The 17746-nt window shown below is 36.2% G+C and overlaps 1 protein-coding gene and 1 pseudogene across 1 annotated transcript; both read left to right on the top strand.

The window, feature by feature from the left end:
- The first annotated feature begins 3818 nt into the window (after positions 1-3818).
- On the top strand, positions 3819-13661 carry LOC133291462 (serine/threonine-protein kinase CTR1-like; annotated as a pseudogene).
- A 1140-nt stretch (positions 13662-14801) lies between these two features.
- Positions 14802-16062, top strand: LOC133291471 (uncharacterized). The gene has a single exon (XM_061489730.1). The coding sequence runs from the start codon at positions 14998-15000 to the stop codon at positions 15652-15654; it is 657 nt and encodes a 218-aa protein (XP_061345714.1). The 5' UTR covers positions 14802-14997; the 3' UTR covers positions 15655-16062.
- Positions 16063-17746: the final 1684 nt, after the last annotated feature.

Here is a 17746-nt window from a genome sequence, read left to right on the forward strand (position 1 = left end):
TGACTGTGGATAATTTTATATAAATAAGCGGCAGGATATTCTTACACGTAAGAGTTAGAAGTCTTACACTCAATCTTGACCATTGAACCACTTATATCCAATGGCTCACATTACTAAAAAATTTGAACCGTTAGATATAAATGAAATCAACGGATAAGATTGAGAGTGTAACTTACACTGGTGTAAAATGATCTCACCCTATAAATAAACTACTTCACGGTGGCCATTTCATAAAAGCTCTAGGCCTGTAGCCCCCCCCCCCCACAACACACACACACACACAAAAAGACTACAGTACAATCACTAAGTTGCATTATGGTTGGAACAATTGCCACTGAAGTCAATGCATATGAAATGCGTTGTTAACGAATCAAAATGACTGTTTATGCTAATTTGTTGAAATACTTAGCTATTAATTATTAGTTTTATTCTGATTGGTGCTTGTTTCGCATTCGAGGACCACATTCCCTTCTTAGTTTAATTCCAAAATGAACCGCACTTGGTTTAGCAGTACATTGAACCAAGCAGATAAGCCATACATTATAATACTAACATGCTTTCCTTCAATGACACCTTTCCTCCCTCTCCCTCCCTCTCTCTTTGTATACACACGCGTGTATATCTTTTATGATACCCTTATTAATATTGTGTGAATTCATATGCTATCAATTTTATATTTTTGAAGACATATTATATGTAATAACATCCTCCGTCAGCAATGTCGCATTTAAATTATGTTATGATATTTGTTTTTGGTACATAATTTTGTTAAGATATTATTTCATTCAAATCAAAACAATAAATTTTCTTATATATGCACAAACTCTCTCAACTTGAATTGAACGAGGGTGTTGATATCATATTAGGCAATCTATTTTTCCAAAAATTTAAATTATTGAATGAAAATATTTGAATTACCTTATGTAAAGAATTAATTTAACCCAAAAGTTTAAGTTATTATGTGATGTTATTTTATATTTCTCCAATATGTTTCATCACATGTAGGATTTAATTATTTTATTTCTCTAACAGACCTATCCTATCTTTGTTAAGAAAATATGATATTTAATCATTTTTATTAATAGAATAAGGGACCATGTGATAACTAGAAATCTGATAGCATGTAAATAATTAGTTCAATTCAAAAAATTAAGCTATTGGATGAAATTATTTTAATAATTTCATATTTCGCTAACACTTTATTATATCTCCTAACACTTAAAATATTAATAAAGTATGACTTAATTTTTCGCAAACTAAATAAGAAGTTTAATAATTAGACTTGATTTGTCATACATAATTATAAAATGTGGTTCAAATAACGAACTAAGCTCTATTTTGACAAGTTTTATCTCAATGTAGTCTAGACCAAATTAATGCTCTAGAGGAAATTAGTCATATATTCAAAGATAATGAGAGGGGGGAAAAAGCCTTCATTCGTAATGGTTTGGATCAGCATTTTAGTTGAAACTTTGTTGCAAAATAATGGCAATTTTCACTTTATACGTAAACGTATGTCATGGTTGCCTGGCATATTCCAAGCATTTGGACACAAGTTTTTGGACATATATTTATTTTATAAGGCGCGCCCGCGGTTGATCAAGATTGCTTTTAGCCTGTATGATATCGAGCACATGGATTTTAGTTTTGGATTTAATTTTTAGTAAGCATATTCAGTATGACTTATAATGTTCATAATCTATATGTACATCAATAAATGATTTTTAGAACATTTTATATACAGAGAAAATGGCCACCGGCTTACAAATATGAACCAAGAGGTTTTGCGATACTTTGCAAAATAATGTTAACATCTCAACCATGAATCATTAGATAACGTTCAAATTTTCTAAAATTTATAGGTTTGAGTTGAAATAATATACCACTACAATTCCTTCTGACATGTATAGCATAATGGAGATGTCAAAACAATTTTTTTTACTGAAAATAGATTATAAAAAAGGTTAATAATCAGATATTTAACTATTTTTTGTTTTTACATTTTTTTAATTTTAGAATTTGAACTTCTGATTAAAGAGAATAAGCTCTTTACAATCAACAAATAATTATTGATACAAATTAAGCCTTCATTATAAGTAACTAATCAATACAAAATATAAACTGTAGTAAAACTTGAAGTTCAGATAAGTCTTTCTAATTTTAACAGTCAAACTTAAACCAAAGATAGGACAATAATGCAAACCATACAAAAAGGGAAAGAAAATCTATGCATGATCAAGTATCTTTCTAGCGAAAAAATAAGTAGGAAAGCATGGACTAGATTAGGAAATAGACAGATTCACGCAGACCAAGTGAATAAAGGAACACAAAGAAGAAAATCAATTAAGATTTCAAGCCAAAAATAGTAACCAAAAAAGCCTTTACAGCAAACACATACCCACACGATAAAGCCTTTGCAGGTTTATTTAAATTTATTTATTAACATATTGAAAGACTTTAACACAAATTAAACTTTTAAATAAGTTTTTAGATGAGTTCAAGCTTCTGAAAAAAACTAAAAATGAATCCCAATGTCCAATTTTATTTTTTTTGAAATATTCCGATCGATTCATTGCTTCACGACTAGTCCGATTCTGGATGAATTCCGAAATTAATGTTTTAAACCTCTCACAAAACATACTGAAAAAAATTGAATGCATATTTTTATCTTTGCCTGCTCAATTTATGACGCCAAATGAGTTACCATTATTTTTTGAGAGTTATTAATCTTATGTTGCATAAAATGGTATCTTATGTGGGTGAAACAAAATTGTGGGTCCACAATTTAAAAAAAAAGAAAAGAAAAAAAGAAAAAATAGACACAAAATTTTATGAGAGTGCAACATAAGATAATTGTCATATGTGACATAAGAATACTATTTTCCTTATTTTTTATATATAAAGTTCAATCTTTTTTTTTTGATAAATAAAGTTCAATCCTTTATAAACAAGTAATTGTGTTAAAGGCAAAACTTGAGCTAAGGGAGTTTGCTTCGGTGGTTAATTACCGTACATTATTTGTGACCAAAAAATATAAAAAAAGGAAAAGTAGAGTACATTATGCGCACCTCTTTGCTTATGTGTTGTCGCGAGCCGGTTGGCCACTAATTTGACGTGTCGTGTTATCGCGAAGGGTGTACACTCACTCCTCCAGCGCACGTTAGCATACTTTCTTTATATTTTTTCGATTACCCGTACATTGCAATTTTCCATGATCTCTCAAGTGGGATAACAACTCTTTCTTCTGCATAAAATACAGCGTCGTCACAATCAGACAACCAACCAACCAACCATAGCTCGCACCGATTTTTAGACCCAGTCTCACCCTCTTCACTCTCTCTCTCTCTCTCTCTCTCTCAGAGACACTCTCCACCGCCTCTGAAATCCGAATTCTCAAATCAGTGTTTTAGTTTTAGTATATTAAAATACTAGTACTACCAACTTTCATTTCATCGTCGGTTACAGAGAGGTTAATCGCTCTCTGAAAACTCGGCGTGGAGTTTCGACGCACATATACTAGATTTGAAAGGAGTCGCGCATTGATTCCGCGACTTTAAGAGTATAGTGCAGTTTACTCGTTTCATATAGAAGAAGCCATACTCTACGATCTGGTGACTGTTATAAGTTGTGCTTGTACGGTCAGTGAATAGATACATATACAAGCCAATATTTTCCGTTTAGGTTGAGGAAACAGAGACGACGGCGACGAAGACGGAGAATAGTGGTTTGCACGTGAGTGCGTGTATCACCATAGAAAGGGGTAGGTTCGTGTGGGTGGGTGGTTAAGGGAAGAAAAAAAAAAAAACGGTTGGAGATCACGGTGATTGAGTGATGCCTCACAGGGCTACTTACATTTTCCCGAGACAGTTTCCGGAACGAGGGTTGGATGAATCTTCGAAGCAGATATTAGATCACGAGAAGAACAAATTCGTCAACTCAATCAAATCATCAGATACTTTTGGCGTTGAAAGCGACACATCGAAAAAGCAGTTCCTGTCAACGACAAGTCGTCGTTACACTCCCGCTACCACTGCAAACGACGATGTCGTTTTCTCCTCGGGTAAACACTCTGCCGTATCGGACCTCTTCGCCGCCGGCGAGAAGTTTCCTATCAAGCACAAGCGAATTGCCGCGTTCTGTGATTGGTTGACCGACAAAAAAGGGGATCGTAACCGATCGGGTCACCTTATTAAACCGTTTTCCCACCGCGAGGACGAGGATGAGGCGGACCGTGAGCTTCTGCTTCCACCGGCGCCGTCGTCGGAGACGGTTACTGTCAAGGATTCCGTCGACAGACAGGTGTCGTTGCAGCGGTTGTCAAGCGGGAGCAGCTACGCCGGGAGCTTGTTCACGTTGGATGGCACCGCCACTTTTGGCAGCGACATTACCAAAGAAGATACGTCGTCGTTTAGAGTCTCCACCGTTGCGGCGACAAGAAGGCACAGACAAGAACAAGAAGAAGAAGAAGAAGAGGAGGAGGATGGTAATCGCAACAAAGAGGGTTACGCGCAGAAGTATAAAGAAAGCTACTACCTGCAACTAGCGTTGGCGAAGAGGCTCACTTACTTAGCAAGCCTTGCCTCCGAGCCTGTTCTCAATCTCGACAGTGGACTCGAAACCTGGGATGCCGAATCCGTTTCGCATCGTTTATGGGTACGACCACGAAACGAAACAAAACGACACATGAGGTGGTAGAAAATTTTCTTATTATATATATAATTTTTTTTTTTGGTTTTTCAGGTGAGTGGGTGTTTGTCGTACACGGACAAGATATCAGACGGTTTTTATAACATAATGGGAATGAATCCGTATTTGTGGGTGATGTGCAATGATGTGGAGGAAGAAGGGAAGAGCATGCCGACTCTGATGGCGCTTAAAGCAGTTGAACCCAGCGAGACGTTGATGGAGGTTGTTTTTGTTGATAGACACGAGGACTCTCAGCTTAAGGAACTTCAAGATAAAGCTCAAGAGTTGTATTGTGCTTCTGAGAACGCCTTGGTGCTAGTCGAAAAGCTGGGAAAACTCGTTGCCATTTGTATGGGGTAAGATAAGAATATTGTGTTTCTTTTTCACTTCTTTTCTTTTGCTGTTTTAATTTCATTTCTATTATTATTACTATTATTATTGAATTGCATATTGACGTACATTTTATTTAAAGGGGTACGTTCCCTGTGGAGCAAGGAAATTTAGACAAGCGCTGGAAGTTGGTTAGTAAGAGGTTGAGGAACTTTCATCAGTGTGTTGTGCTTCCCATAGGAAGCTTATCTTCAGGACTCTGTAGGCATCGCGCGATTCTCTTTAAGGTGAAGAATTTGTTTCTTAGTTATTGTATGGATGGATTCGCTACGAGGGGTGTTTGTTAATAATGGCTTTGGTTTTGTGGATGCAGAGATTGGCAGATTACATAGGTTTGCCGTGTCGTATTGCTCGAGGTTGCAGGTATTGTGCTTCGGATCATAGATCGTCTTGCCTTGTCAAGATTAAGGATGACAGGCAGCTCTCAAGGTTAGTGCAATGGCTACGCTTGCAGTTCTCGTTTTTGCTTTGTGTTTCTGAGTTTATGTAGTCTTGTCAATCCAAACATGTCTCTGCTCTAATGTTAATCTTAGTGCATCGCTTCAGTAGTTTTGACCATTTTCCTTCTTTCTTCCCCGCAAGTTTTATTATTAATTTTGCTTCTATCTTTTCATACTCATCTAGGATTTTTGGGCTTTAGCAATCTTCAGCAAGTTTTTAGATACATAAGTTGTGTGAAGTGTATCATTATAATCTTTCGGTACATGCAATGATAACTTACTGACACTGTGGAACATTTGGTTTATTTTTGTGATTTTGTAGATCAGTTTATCAAACCTGCCGTTGTTTCATATTTTCCATGGATTTATTGTTATATATGCTTTATTTTTTAACAGGGAATATGTAGTTGACCTGGTTGGGGAACCAGGAAATATCCATGGGCCAGATTCCTCAATTAATGGAGCATATGTGTCTTCCATACCTTCCCCATTTCAAATTTCTCATTTGAAAGAATCCCTCTCGCCATATGTGGATGTTGCAGCATGTTCTCAATCTCTACGTTTCAATCAATGTTCTATTATTCCTGAAAATCACCTTTATTCAGGTATGTCACTATGCTGTACTTAATTTATAACTATTTCCATTTCAAGTTCAGAATCTATGTAGCCTTGGTGTATTCTTGGACATTCAAGTGCATATCACTTGAACCTTATTTATGGTAGGGCACCAAGGCCTAAATAGTTTTACCAGGTGGGTTCTTTAGTATGAATCATACTTAATAAAATTTGGCAATTAATTTTGCAAATGATGCAGATGCACACAAACATCATGTTTGCGTGTATTAATTGAGCTATTTATGTCATCAAGCAAGCTTGAGCCACGTGTTTCATTTTTCATTCCCTGAAATTTTTTGCCTATTTCAAAGACATTTGATCTTTCTTTCGTACTTTCTCTCTTGGCCAAAGCATAATTTTTCACAGTTCATGGATTTAAAGATGCTTTGGTTTTTTCCTTCTCGAGCTTGTGGAAAATGGCTGGTTCTGAAATTTAAGATTGACACTCATTGAGGACAGGGAATCCTATTCTCAGATAGTTCTATTTTAATAAATCTTAATTTGCAGAGCTCATTTTATTCCTATTCTAAAGTTGTTCTTAGTTGTTAATCTCTTACAGGCCGTGTACATGAAGATCAACAAGTTAAAGAAACTGATTTGGTTAAAATTAGTAAGGGCTCCATTTATGCTGTCGTTGACCAAACTTGTCGTGGTACTGAACCACCTTCTAATTCATTTTGACTTGAAAGATAATGACAAGGAATGTGCAATTCTAGGCTTATTAATTTTTCCTTCTATCTATGAAGCAGCCACGGAAGCATCATTACATGAATATCCCAGGCTTGGTAAAGTTTCAGTTGTAGTACAAGAAACTTCCAAAAATGAGATCATTGTAAAGGGAAGTTCTGGGATAGAAAGTAACTTCGAGGAATCCGTACTGAGCTTATCCAGCCATTCAAAAGAGGAACAGGTAGACAATAGACTTGAAAACCACTGTGATGGGAATATTCCTAGATACTTGAATCTTGAACCATCACTTGCCATGGACTGGCTTGAGATATCATGGGATGACTTACGAATCAAAGAGCGTGTGGGTGCTGGTAATTTTCTGCTTCCCCTGCTTCCTTTCGAAGGAACATTACATACGTGATGTCTCTAAATGTTGATGCTCTTCTCTCTATGCAGGATCATTTGGGACAGTGTACCGTGGCGAATGGCATGGATCAGTAAGTGTTATTATGTGCACTTCCTTTCATCATTATGAAATTTGCTGTATTCTATGCACATCTAAGTTCATGAATGTTGCAATGTAATGTCTTTATAGTCTCTAGTTTCTTTATGTGTTTTATTATAGTTTATTGCATGATTGGCATTTAGCAGCTGACATGACTTGATTTTATTTAACCACGGACGCAACTAGTATTGGCTCCTTGAATACACATTTTGGATACACAGCCTATTATTGTTTCTATTTTTATTTTTTCTCATTTTGGTGCATTTATCCATTGTTTTAAAATTACAGGACGTTGCTGTCAAGGTTTTAGCAGTTCAGGATTTCGATGATGATCTGTTGAAAGAGTTTTTGAGAGAGGTTAGTCTTCCAAAAATGGATTAAACAAGTGTGTACTATGATGCCTATGAAAATTACGCTTGTTTTTATTTTTGTGACGTTTTTATCTTGATAGGAGGAATTTATTTTTGGATATATATATATTTATTAATGAAAATTATACACATTCACATCACACTTCATGTTTTGGCATCAATTTTTTATTTTTTATTTTTTTGGTAATGTCTTCGTGGATGTTTGATCCAACCACTTACAAACTAGTCAAACCCTTCATGATCAATAGTGCATTCTTGGATCTGAATTTTCTCATATTAATAAAAATATGATATGATCGTGTGAAAAATTATAACTATACAAAGGTGAATTAATAGTAATAAAGAAAGAGAAAGAAAAAATATTGAAATAGGTAGTTACAAAATTATAACCGTTGATTCACATTTATATAATCGTAATCTTTCCACATAATCATATTATGTTTTTTTTAATACGAAAGGATCCATTTCCTACATTCATAATGGCTTTTGTGGGAATTTACATAGTATTAAATTATTAACTAGTGTCAAGTAAGAATAAATCTTGGGTATTACAGGAGCACCAAATTTACGTAATATTGAATTGGTGCTCCTTCTTTTTAAAAAAGGAAAACTTTTATTCCACTTAAATTACTATATTTATTTTAGAAAAAATATTTATCATTTTAAATGACATAAAGTTGTATTATTTTAAGAGATATAGACACAAACTAATATTTTTTTATTTAAAATTTAAATTAAAAAAAACATCCACTTTCTTCCCATGATTTCTATTTTTTGTATTTATTTTTCTCCTAAAATGACATAATTTATGTCATTTAAAATGACAAATATCAAACTCAATTATTTTTATTTCCCTCTAAATCCCAATTTTTTTACTTTTTAAAAAAAAGATGTACGCAGCAGTACAAAAGATTTGTTCGTCAAGCAGAGCATTGGGTCATTGTAGGAAATGCTTTCTTCCTATTAATTATTCATGTAAATATCACATTGTAAATAATTGTTTGATGCACACGTAATCTTAAGTATACCGAGTACAATTCCCTAATGCAATCTCACGTAATCTCAAGTCTCTTCTTAATCACTTACAAAGATGGTATTAGATTGGGTTCGAACCCGCTTCTTCTCTTAGGTCCGAAATCTCCATTTCCGTCACATATTCCAGCTGACTGTCAAGGCTGGGCTTTGATCCAAACTTCCACCAACCACCATAGTAGGTACCCCGACACCATCGGAGGCCCCAGTTCGGTCGTCCCTCCATGCACCTGCTCCAGCAGGTACGTCATGCACCTCCGCATGTTGTCTCTCTTTATGGAACGTGCAGTTCACTCGCGGCTTTATCGTCATCGGTAAACACCGCTGCCGCCTTGGTTCGGTTCGTTGATTCCTCCTGGTTCTGTTTGAGGGTCATCTGCTCCATATCTCCTTGTTTGGATAGTGGGTTTGTAAAGTTTGTTGCTCAGCCCTTGTTTCTTTGGCTATAGAAGACGTCTGGCCTCTGTTCTTGCTCCAACAAGGCTCTTCTTCCAACAATCTCTTAGTTCATCCTCATGGCTTCCAATGTGTCTTGTGATTCTTCCCAAGAGGGTCTTATCTCATTTACATCTGCTGGATCTCCTTCCATAACTTCTGAGAAACTAAATGGCAAAAAATTATCTAGACTGGCATGCCTGCTGTTGATGTGTGGTTTTTGGGTCAAAATTTCTTCAACCATTTAACTAGAAGGATAAGATATTGATGCTGGCGTGCGACAAGAATGGTAGAAAGTTGATTACCAATTGGTTTCTTTACTGTGACTATCCATTGATCCTAAATTGTTTCTGTGTTATCGTTGCCACTAGTCATGCTATGAAATCTGGAGATAGGCTCAAAGTGTTTTATGCTAATGACATATTCAGCGACTCTGTGACCCAGTACACAATCTTGCTTCCCTTTAAGTAACAGACCATGATTTGCCTTCCTATCTCAAAAAAGCACAAACCACCATTTAACAGATTAAGCTGATTTTGACTAGTAATGATCTTCAGAAGGTGCTGTAAAAGCTTGTCAACGGGTATATGGTGGTTGTTCTTCATGGTCTTCATAAGGGTTTTGATTATGCTCGGAACCTAGTCTTGACATAAGGATTTTGATAATGTTCGGAACCAAGTCTTCACAAATCCGATATCCCTTCAGTGGAAGATTTCATTGGATTGCTATGAGTTCCTTCTTTGGAGGGTGCTCTGAGATTGGTCCTCAAATGGGTTCAAAATCTTCAACCTTTGTTTCTCACCTTGGTGCTTGCGGTAGTGGCGGGCACAGTATTCGTCCCCAGTGTTCATATTGCAAATGTCTTGGACATTCTAAAGATCAATGTTATTCTTTGCATGGCTTTCCAGAGAAGTCTGCTAATATGCCATAGTCTCTGGTATCTGCCACTGAGAATGAATCTATGGGAGAAAACTGCAACATTTTATTAGATAATGAGTAAATATGCACAAACCCTTTGATGTATATATAATCCTGATTATGCTGAGTGTCACTCAGGCAATTTCACAAATCCTCCAAGTCTCTTAATCTCTTCAGGACCTTGTATCAATTAGTTGCTGATGAGTTGGTAGTATACATTTTGCATCCGCGTTTCTTCTTTTTGTGGTCGACAGACCCTGAATTCATTGTTGTTTTCTATGTAAGAGTTATGCTATTTGAGCAAGTAAATATGCACAACTCTTTCATGCCTGCACATGTGGTAGTATCTTAGTTTAACTTAACCCACACTGGACCAATGTTAGACACCTTTTTCTACACGGATCAGATTTGTCCAGACCATTTGTTGTGCAGAAGGTGGAGTGTGGTGTGAGAAAATAATTTCTCATGGTTGTAAATTAAATTACAAAGACTTTTAGGAGTATGTGCCTCATTACAGGTCTCACTTTTTCATGCCATGTTTCTCCAGCTAGAATAATGCTGGATTCTATAAACTAATTATTTATGTTGGTTGTACACTATAACAATCACAAGGTGTGGTTTGTTGCAAAAAGTTGTTGATTCTGTGTAATACTGTCAATTTGTAGTGTCAAACTTAAAAATTGTATCCTTCTTTTATGCATACCTAGTTTGAGCATCAAAAGATTAAGAATTCATTTTATGAAACTCACTTCTCTGCTCACTTCTCTGAAGGGGGAAAATGAAGCTAGTTAAAATTGTTGTTGCTATCTTCATTGCTTCAGGTTGCAATAATGAAACGTGTTCGCCATCCAAATGTGGTGCTCTTCATGGGTGCGGTTACAAAACGTCCCCATCTATCTATAGTGACAGAGTATTTGCCTAGGTAAGACATCCAACTTCTTTCGTAGTTGACTTTGTTAATGAACTTTCTTGCATAAAGATTTTTTAGTGTCTTACTGTTGTTGTTTACTGGTGCATTTATTTCAGGGGTAGTTTATTCCGCCTGATACATAAGCCTGCACCTAGTGAAATTATGGATCCAAGGAGAAGATTACGGATGACTTTAGACGTGGTTTGTACCAGATATTATTATTTAGTCATGTCAATAAATTAATTTGTAGATAATATATGATTTGTCTGATTGCAGGCTAAAGGAATCAATTATCTCCACTGTCTGAAGCCTCCAATTGTGCACTGGGATCTCAAATCCCCAAATCTGTTAGTGGACAAAAATTGGACTGTAAAGGTATAATGAAACTGATTGAGCAGTTGAGCTTTCCTTTGAAACTTTTAAAATTTTTGTGCTAGTAGATGATTTCTTTTTCCATTTCATGCTCAGGTGTGTGATTTTGGATTATCCAGATTTAAGCCGAACACTTTCTTATCATCAAAATCTGTTGCTGGAACAGTAAGTCTCTCACACTGACTATGTGCATAAGCATAATGATAAAAACTTTAGTTTTCTAGTTCTCTTCCAATTAATTCATGAGTGGTCCACTGCTTCTTGGGGAAAAGAATTATTTGAGTAGCAATTTCAAGTTTGAAGTAAAGAGAGTTCAATTAGTTTTGCTGTACATGAGTGAACCTTGGTTCTCAAGTAGACAAGAGTGCTGTTACTTCTTATTGACCTTCCTCTTACAAGTTGGTATGATACAGATGAAATTATATAATCATGTTTTAGGTAGATGATTGATTACCAATGAAATTGGATCTATCATTGTCACTTGTTTGATGTTGGTTTTATCTTTTGGGTTGGAAGAATGTGCTTTTTTCAGGTGTGCTTTAAGGGAGCAAATTTATTTGTTTGTATTATCTGGCTTAGTAGGTTCTGCATGTTGGTGTGATATAGAGCCAAATTCCTTTTAATAAAAGGGGTCATTCTATTAATATTTTGCAGGTTGATCTTTCACTTCACCGTGCCTTACCTTGTGTGTAACTCTTAATTTTATTTTCAGCCTGAGTGGATGGCTCCAGAATTTCTTCGTGGAGAACCTTCAAATGAGAAGTCTGATGTTTACAGTTTTGGAGTTATCCTGTGGGAACTCGTGACTCTACAACAACCATGGAGTGGACTTAGCCATGCCCAGGTACACTTATTCAGTATTTGAGGTCTGAATTGCAGATGCTTGAAGTCGATTATTTTTATTTAATGTGATCATTTATACGGTAATAAGGATCATTTTCAAGAATTTGCTAATTTAGGACTTTAATGGAGAGGTATAAATGTGAACTTGCATATTTTCAAACAACTGCTTGGCAAAACAAAACCTGCAAAGTTTATAGGTGAATTTTGTAGAGTAATCTTCATGTGATCACTCAGGTGGTTGGAGCTGTCGCATTCCAGAATAGGAGGCTTGCTATCCCTCCGAACATCTCCCCAGTGTTGGCCTCCCTCATGGAATCTTGTTGGGCTGAGTAAGTGTTAATTATGTCATATTTTCTGGCAATTCTCAGTATGTTTATAGTACAACCGATCCATTTGGTCCAACTTTTTATTGAAAGCCTTAGTCCTGGCAAAAATGTAGATAATCATATATGTATATATATGAATCTTGATATTTCTAGTGGCTTTCCAATGTAGGATAATCTTCCTGGTTCAATGCATACCTTGTTTAGATGATTGTTAGGCTTGGTTGGGACTATTTCTGGTTTTCACTTCGTGGTAGTTTCTATTTAGTTAGTTGATTGAATGAATTTTATTTTGGAATTGTTGAGTATTGGATTAGTAAAATTGAAGCCAAGAATTAAACAAGCAGGCTAACTTCCATCGAGTAAAATAAGTTTGAAACTCTTTCTTGTGACACATTTCATATTGATTTTAGCAGTTTTCACTTCTGTTCTTAACTACAGACCTTTTATGTGTCTTACCAATTCCACCTTCTATATGGACTATGGAGAACCTTTTACTCTTAAGGAAAAAATGATCATCATTCATGTTTTATTTTGCCTTGTTAATGGTATCCTTTCTACATTTTGTAGCATTGATTTCTTTCTAATGCTTAATGCTTACTAATTTGTTGGGCAGTGAACCTGCTGATCGCCCATCTTTTACCAGCATAGTTGAGTCTCTGAAGAAGCTGCTGAAGTCACCAGCGGATGCAATAAAAATGGGTGGGACACAAGGAGTACGCTGCCCATGATTGGGGTTTTTTGTCGCTGAAATTTGTTGCTGTTGTATGGAAATGTTAATTAACAAGTAACCTGAACCCTTGGTTGCAACTCTGTATATTGGTTGCTTCCTGCTAACCCATTTTCAGAAGGGCAGTTAAAAGCCATCAAGTGTAATAACTTTAAAAGAGGTACTAATAAAGTGCTGCCTGTGTCCTACATGGTCCTGGACTGCTGAAAAGTATAAATGATGACCTCAAGCTCTTTTGTCTATAGCTTGAGAGCTATTAAATATTCGAGCACCTGTGCTTTGTGACTTGCTGCTTCCAAGCTATAATTATTTGGAGGGTGCTATTGTTTTAAGCCTGTGAACATGTAAGAATCATTAGGACAAAACATGTACAAGACATAGTTGAGAACCATGTTCTCTTAATGCTATAGTTGTAGTGCAAGTTGGCCACTTCATTCTAGTAAGACAATTGTTTGTAGTTATGGAAATTTGATTACTATTTTTCCTATCGCTTAATGTACCTAAGCATTAAAACAAAGATTTCAAATCCTTATTAAAATCGTAATTGCTGTAGTAATTTTTTACTCGATGAACTTTGGACAATAATTATGAATTAATAATTTTTAAGTGTTTCAAAATGATCAAAGTGTCAACTCAAATTAATACGTTGTCCACATATTTAATAAATGGATACTAATACTTTGAAGTCATGTTTTAATGGTGTTCTTGAATACAAATCAACTGTTAACTCAAATTAATTAGAATTTTTTTTACAACTATAAAGAATTGTTTACAGATTTTAACGTACTGTGAGTCTGTGACATTTAAAATTTCTAAATAATATCACAGCAGTAGATTAATTTACTAATAGTTCATAAAAGTTTTTTTTAAAAATAAAATAAAACAAACAATCTATTAAAAAATAATTTTGATTACATATTTTTATCATCATAACTTTAAATTAAAAATAAGTTTTGGCTTATGGAGAAATAGAACCAGGGACATTGACCATACTGACACATTTGTGATTAAAAATTATCTGTATGTCACGCTTTAATAAAATTTTGCCAAAATACCACTCGCAACGCCACCCAGCAAAAATGAACTGGATACGTGGCAGCGTCTGTATGGTTAACCATTCGAGCTGAGCAGTCCAGCGAGAATGACATGATGTTGAGACGTGGCAAGGGTACATGCATTCTCGCTGGGCAGTCCAACGAGATTAGTCATTTGAACAGCTTTTGTAGAGAATGCAGCTTTTGTAGAGAATGCCTGTACTTTTGCCATGTGTCAACATCCTTGTCATTCTCGCTGAACTGCTCAGCTAGAATGGTTGACCATGCAGACGCTGCCATGTGTCCAATCTACTCTCGCTCGGTGGCATAGCGAGAATGTGACGTGGTATTTTCACAAATTTTTTTAGTGACACGACAATCCAATAAATTTTGCCCTAAAAAATGACAAAATGGTCATTGCCAGGGCTTCTCCATGCTGTAGTAGCACTCAATAAATAATAAATCAGAGAAAAAAAAATAAATCAATAAATGGTAGTATAGTACTATTCAATAACCAAGGTGACCAGACCAAAGCTCACTCCATGATTATTAAAATGAAAGGAAAAAATATATCAAATATGGCGGCTAAAGTTAAAAAAGACTTCCAAGTCAAAGGGTGGAGTAGCAGTACTACTACTAAACAATTTCATCTCTGCACTTCCCCTATCATCTTCCCTTCACATAGAGAAAGATTCAATTCAGGATTCAAAAAAACCAAACTGAAATGGAGAACAACGAGAAAGACTCAATGGTGCACGACATCGTTTTGCAAGTCATCATTGCGTTGGTGATGGCGATCTCGTTCCTCTTCATGCACGACATACCGAAGAAGATGTGGACCAAGTTCCGCCTCAGAAACCGCGCAGACATTCAAGCGAAGCGTCACTTCGTCCAAGGAGCGCAGCTTCTGGCTCGAGCCAGATCCTCCAAATCCCGAACCCTAGCCAAGGAAGCCATAGCCGAAGCCGAACGAGCCATCTCGCTGGACCCTAGGGACGCCGCCAACTACCTCCTTAAGGCTCTCGTCCTCGATTTTCAGGGCTTCCGTACCTCCGCTCTCGATTCACTCGACGTTGCTCTCTCCCCTCTCGCTGCTAAGTCCCTCACCGATGCGGAGCGTGGCGACGCGCTTCTCAAGAGAGCCGAGTTGAAATTGGGGACGACGACTCACCGCGCCAACAACCGTGTTGACTCGGCAATCGCTGATTTGAACGAGTCGGTTAAGCTCAGCGCCAACAACGCGAGGGCTTTTTGTGTGTTGGGAGAGTGCTATGAGAAGAAGAAGATGAACGATGATGCTAGGAAGGCTTACCACGATGCTCTCCAATTGGATCCTCAATTGCGTGTGGCTCAACAAGCCCTCCTCAGGTTCGGTTCTTAAACTCAAAATTGGTCTCTAATTTTGACACCGATTTTGATATTACAGTGTCCTGTTTCGTGTTTGGATTATACTTTGCGCCTTCAAATTCGTTGAGTTAGATCTATTATTAACATATTTGGTATCCAAAAATCGTGGTTAGATTGTGTTTGAGTATGACTTTAGGTTTGGATCAAACCGTGGTTGGCGAATTATAATCCAAACATGCTAAGGCTAATGTTATTTTGGTAATTTTCCAAGTTGTACACGTTCGCAGGATTGTATCTATAATCGCTGGGTTTAGAGATGTGAGTATTGTGTGCGGTGATGTGAGCTTTGAGATGAGAAATCTTAATTCGCTTTGTACTTCTTGCTTTGAAAATTGGGAGACGGTCTTGAAATTCACGAGTACCTTTTTGTTTTATGCCACTTATCAACTTTTAGGATGCTACTTGTTATTAACATCTTCATCATTTTTACTAGTTTATTCTTTCCAGGAAACTGGTCTTTTATATAAATACACACACGTATCAAACCATGCTTACTAATTACCCAAAAAAATAAATAAATAAAAAATAAACTACTTACTGGTTGTCTATTTCAAGGACCCAATGTCAAGGCTGGGAGTGTTTTTGAGAACTATATTCCAAATCTAGTACCTAATATTTAGAATTTTATTCTACTTGTGTTTTTTTGTTTCAGATTTGTTCAACTTTATAGAGTCTTTTCCGAATCGGAGCTCGTAATAACATTTGAAACATTTAATAATCGTCCAAAAAAAATAAAAAAAATAGGTTATCTACGGTTTAATTTCAAACAGAAGAATACCGGCTTTTTTACTCCTATAACATTTTTTTTAATAATTAATTACCAAATTCACCTTTATTTCAAAAATTTAACCTCCACAACAAACATAACACTAATCTGCCCCTGTTTGACCGTTGACCATCAAGCCTACCCGGGTACACCTCTCTCTACCCGGGTATTTTTTGAAATTTTTTGCCTACCCGAGTAAGGAGGTACACCGCGTATAGTTATTGAATCTGGAAAAATAGCTGAATTATTTACCCGGGTAAATCTCTGAAATTTCAGTCTTTAACACAGGATTTCTGCAATACGATAGATCATGTTTGATGCTTTGATGTTCTGTTGGGGTATAAGTCTTTAACATAGGATTTCTATTTTCTTCTGTAATATCCCATGAAACAAAGATGGTGTAAAAATTCAAAAACAACCCAAAAAAAAAAAAAACATTACGCACTAAGAATAAAATCCGCGACGTATGGCTAATGACAAATCACACAAAAAGAATAAAGTAGCAAAGTATATATGCGATATGAGTGGATGAAATAATAAAGAAATAGTTCCATTGAAATCAGAATTTTTTTGATGGGATATCACATTTTCTATGTCGCGGAAGAAGAACGCTACTATTGTTCAATGAAGATGCATCATGAATAGAGAATGAGTCCTCCTCTTCTTTTTTTACATAAATTTACAGAAGCTGTCCTCATTTATTATGTGAACCCACGCACAAAGAAAGATCACATGGGAAACACTCTTAGCGCTGTTTCTTCCAAGTCCTTCGAATTGAGTAGAGCTCGGGGTTATACAGAAAGTAATGGAGAGTATTATGCTTTTGAGGAGCAGAGTGTGTTTTATTGCGCTGATGATAGAACCTCCAAAGCTTCAATCAAGAAGATGAGACGATTCGGCAGCAACTGCGTGGAAAAATCCATCATCTCTGTCACAAATGGTGATAACGTAAATGCGCTTTCTTCACAAATGGGGTTTATGGTAAAGATTTATCCGGGTACGCCCTTCTCTACCCGGGTAAATAATTCAACCATTTTTCCAGATTCAAGAACTATACCCAGGTACACCCCTCCTTACCCGGGTAGGCAAAAATTTCAAAAAATACCCGGGTAGGGAGGAGTGTACCCGAGTAGGCTTGATGGTCAACGGTCAAACAGAGACAGATTGGTGTTATGTTTGTTGGGCAGGTTAAATTTTTGAAGTAGTTTATAATCAAGGTCAATTTGATAATTAATTATTAAAAAAAGATTATAAGGGTAAAAAAGCCGAAGAATACCTGTGTTTTTCTGTGTCCTGAAGT

This window comes from Gastrolobium bilobum, unplaced genomic scaffold (assembly GCF_033153095.1).
Source record: "Gastrolobium bilobum isolate Gb01-03AN ecotype WA unplaced genomic scaffold, APGP_CSIRO_Gbil_v1 utg693, whole genome shotgun sequence".
Classification (NCBI taxonomy): domain Eukaryota; kingdom Viridiplantae; phylum Streptophyta; class Magnoliopsida; order Fabales; family Fabaceae; genus Gastrolobium; species Gastrolobium bilobum.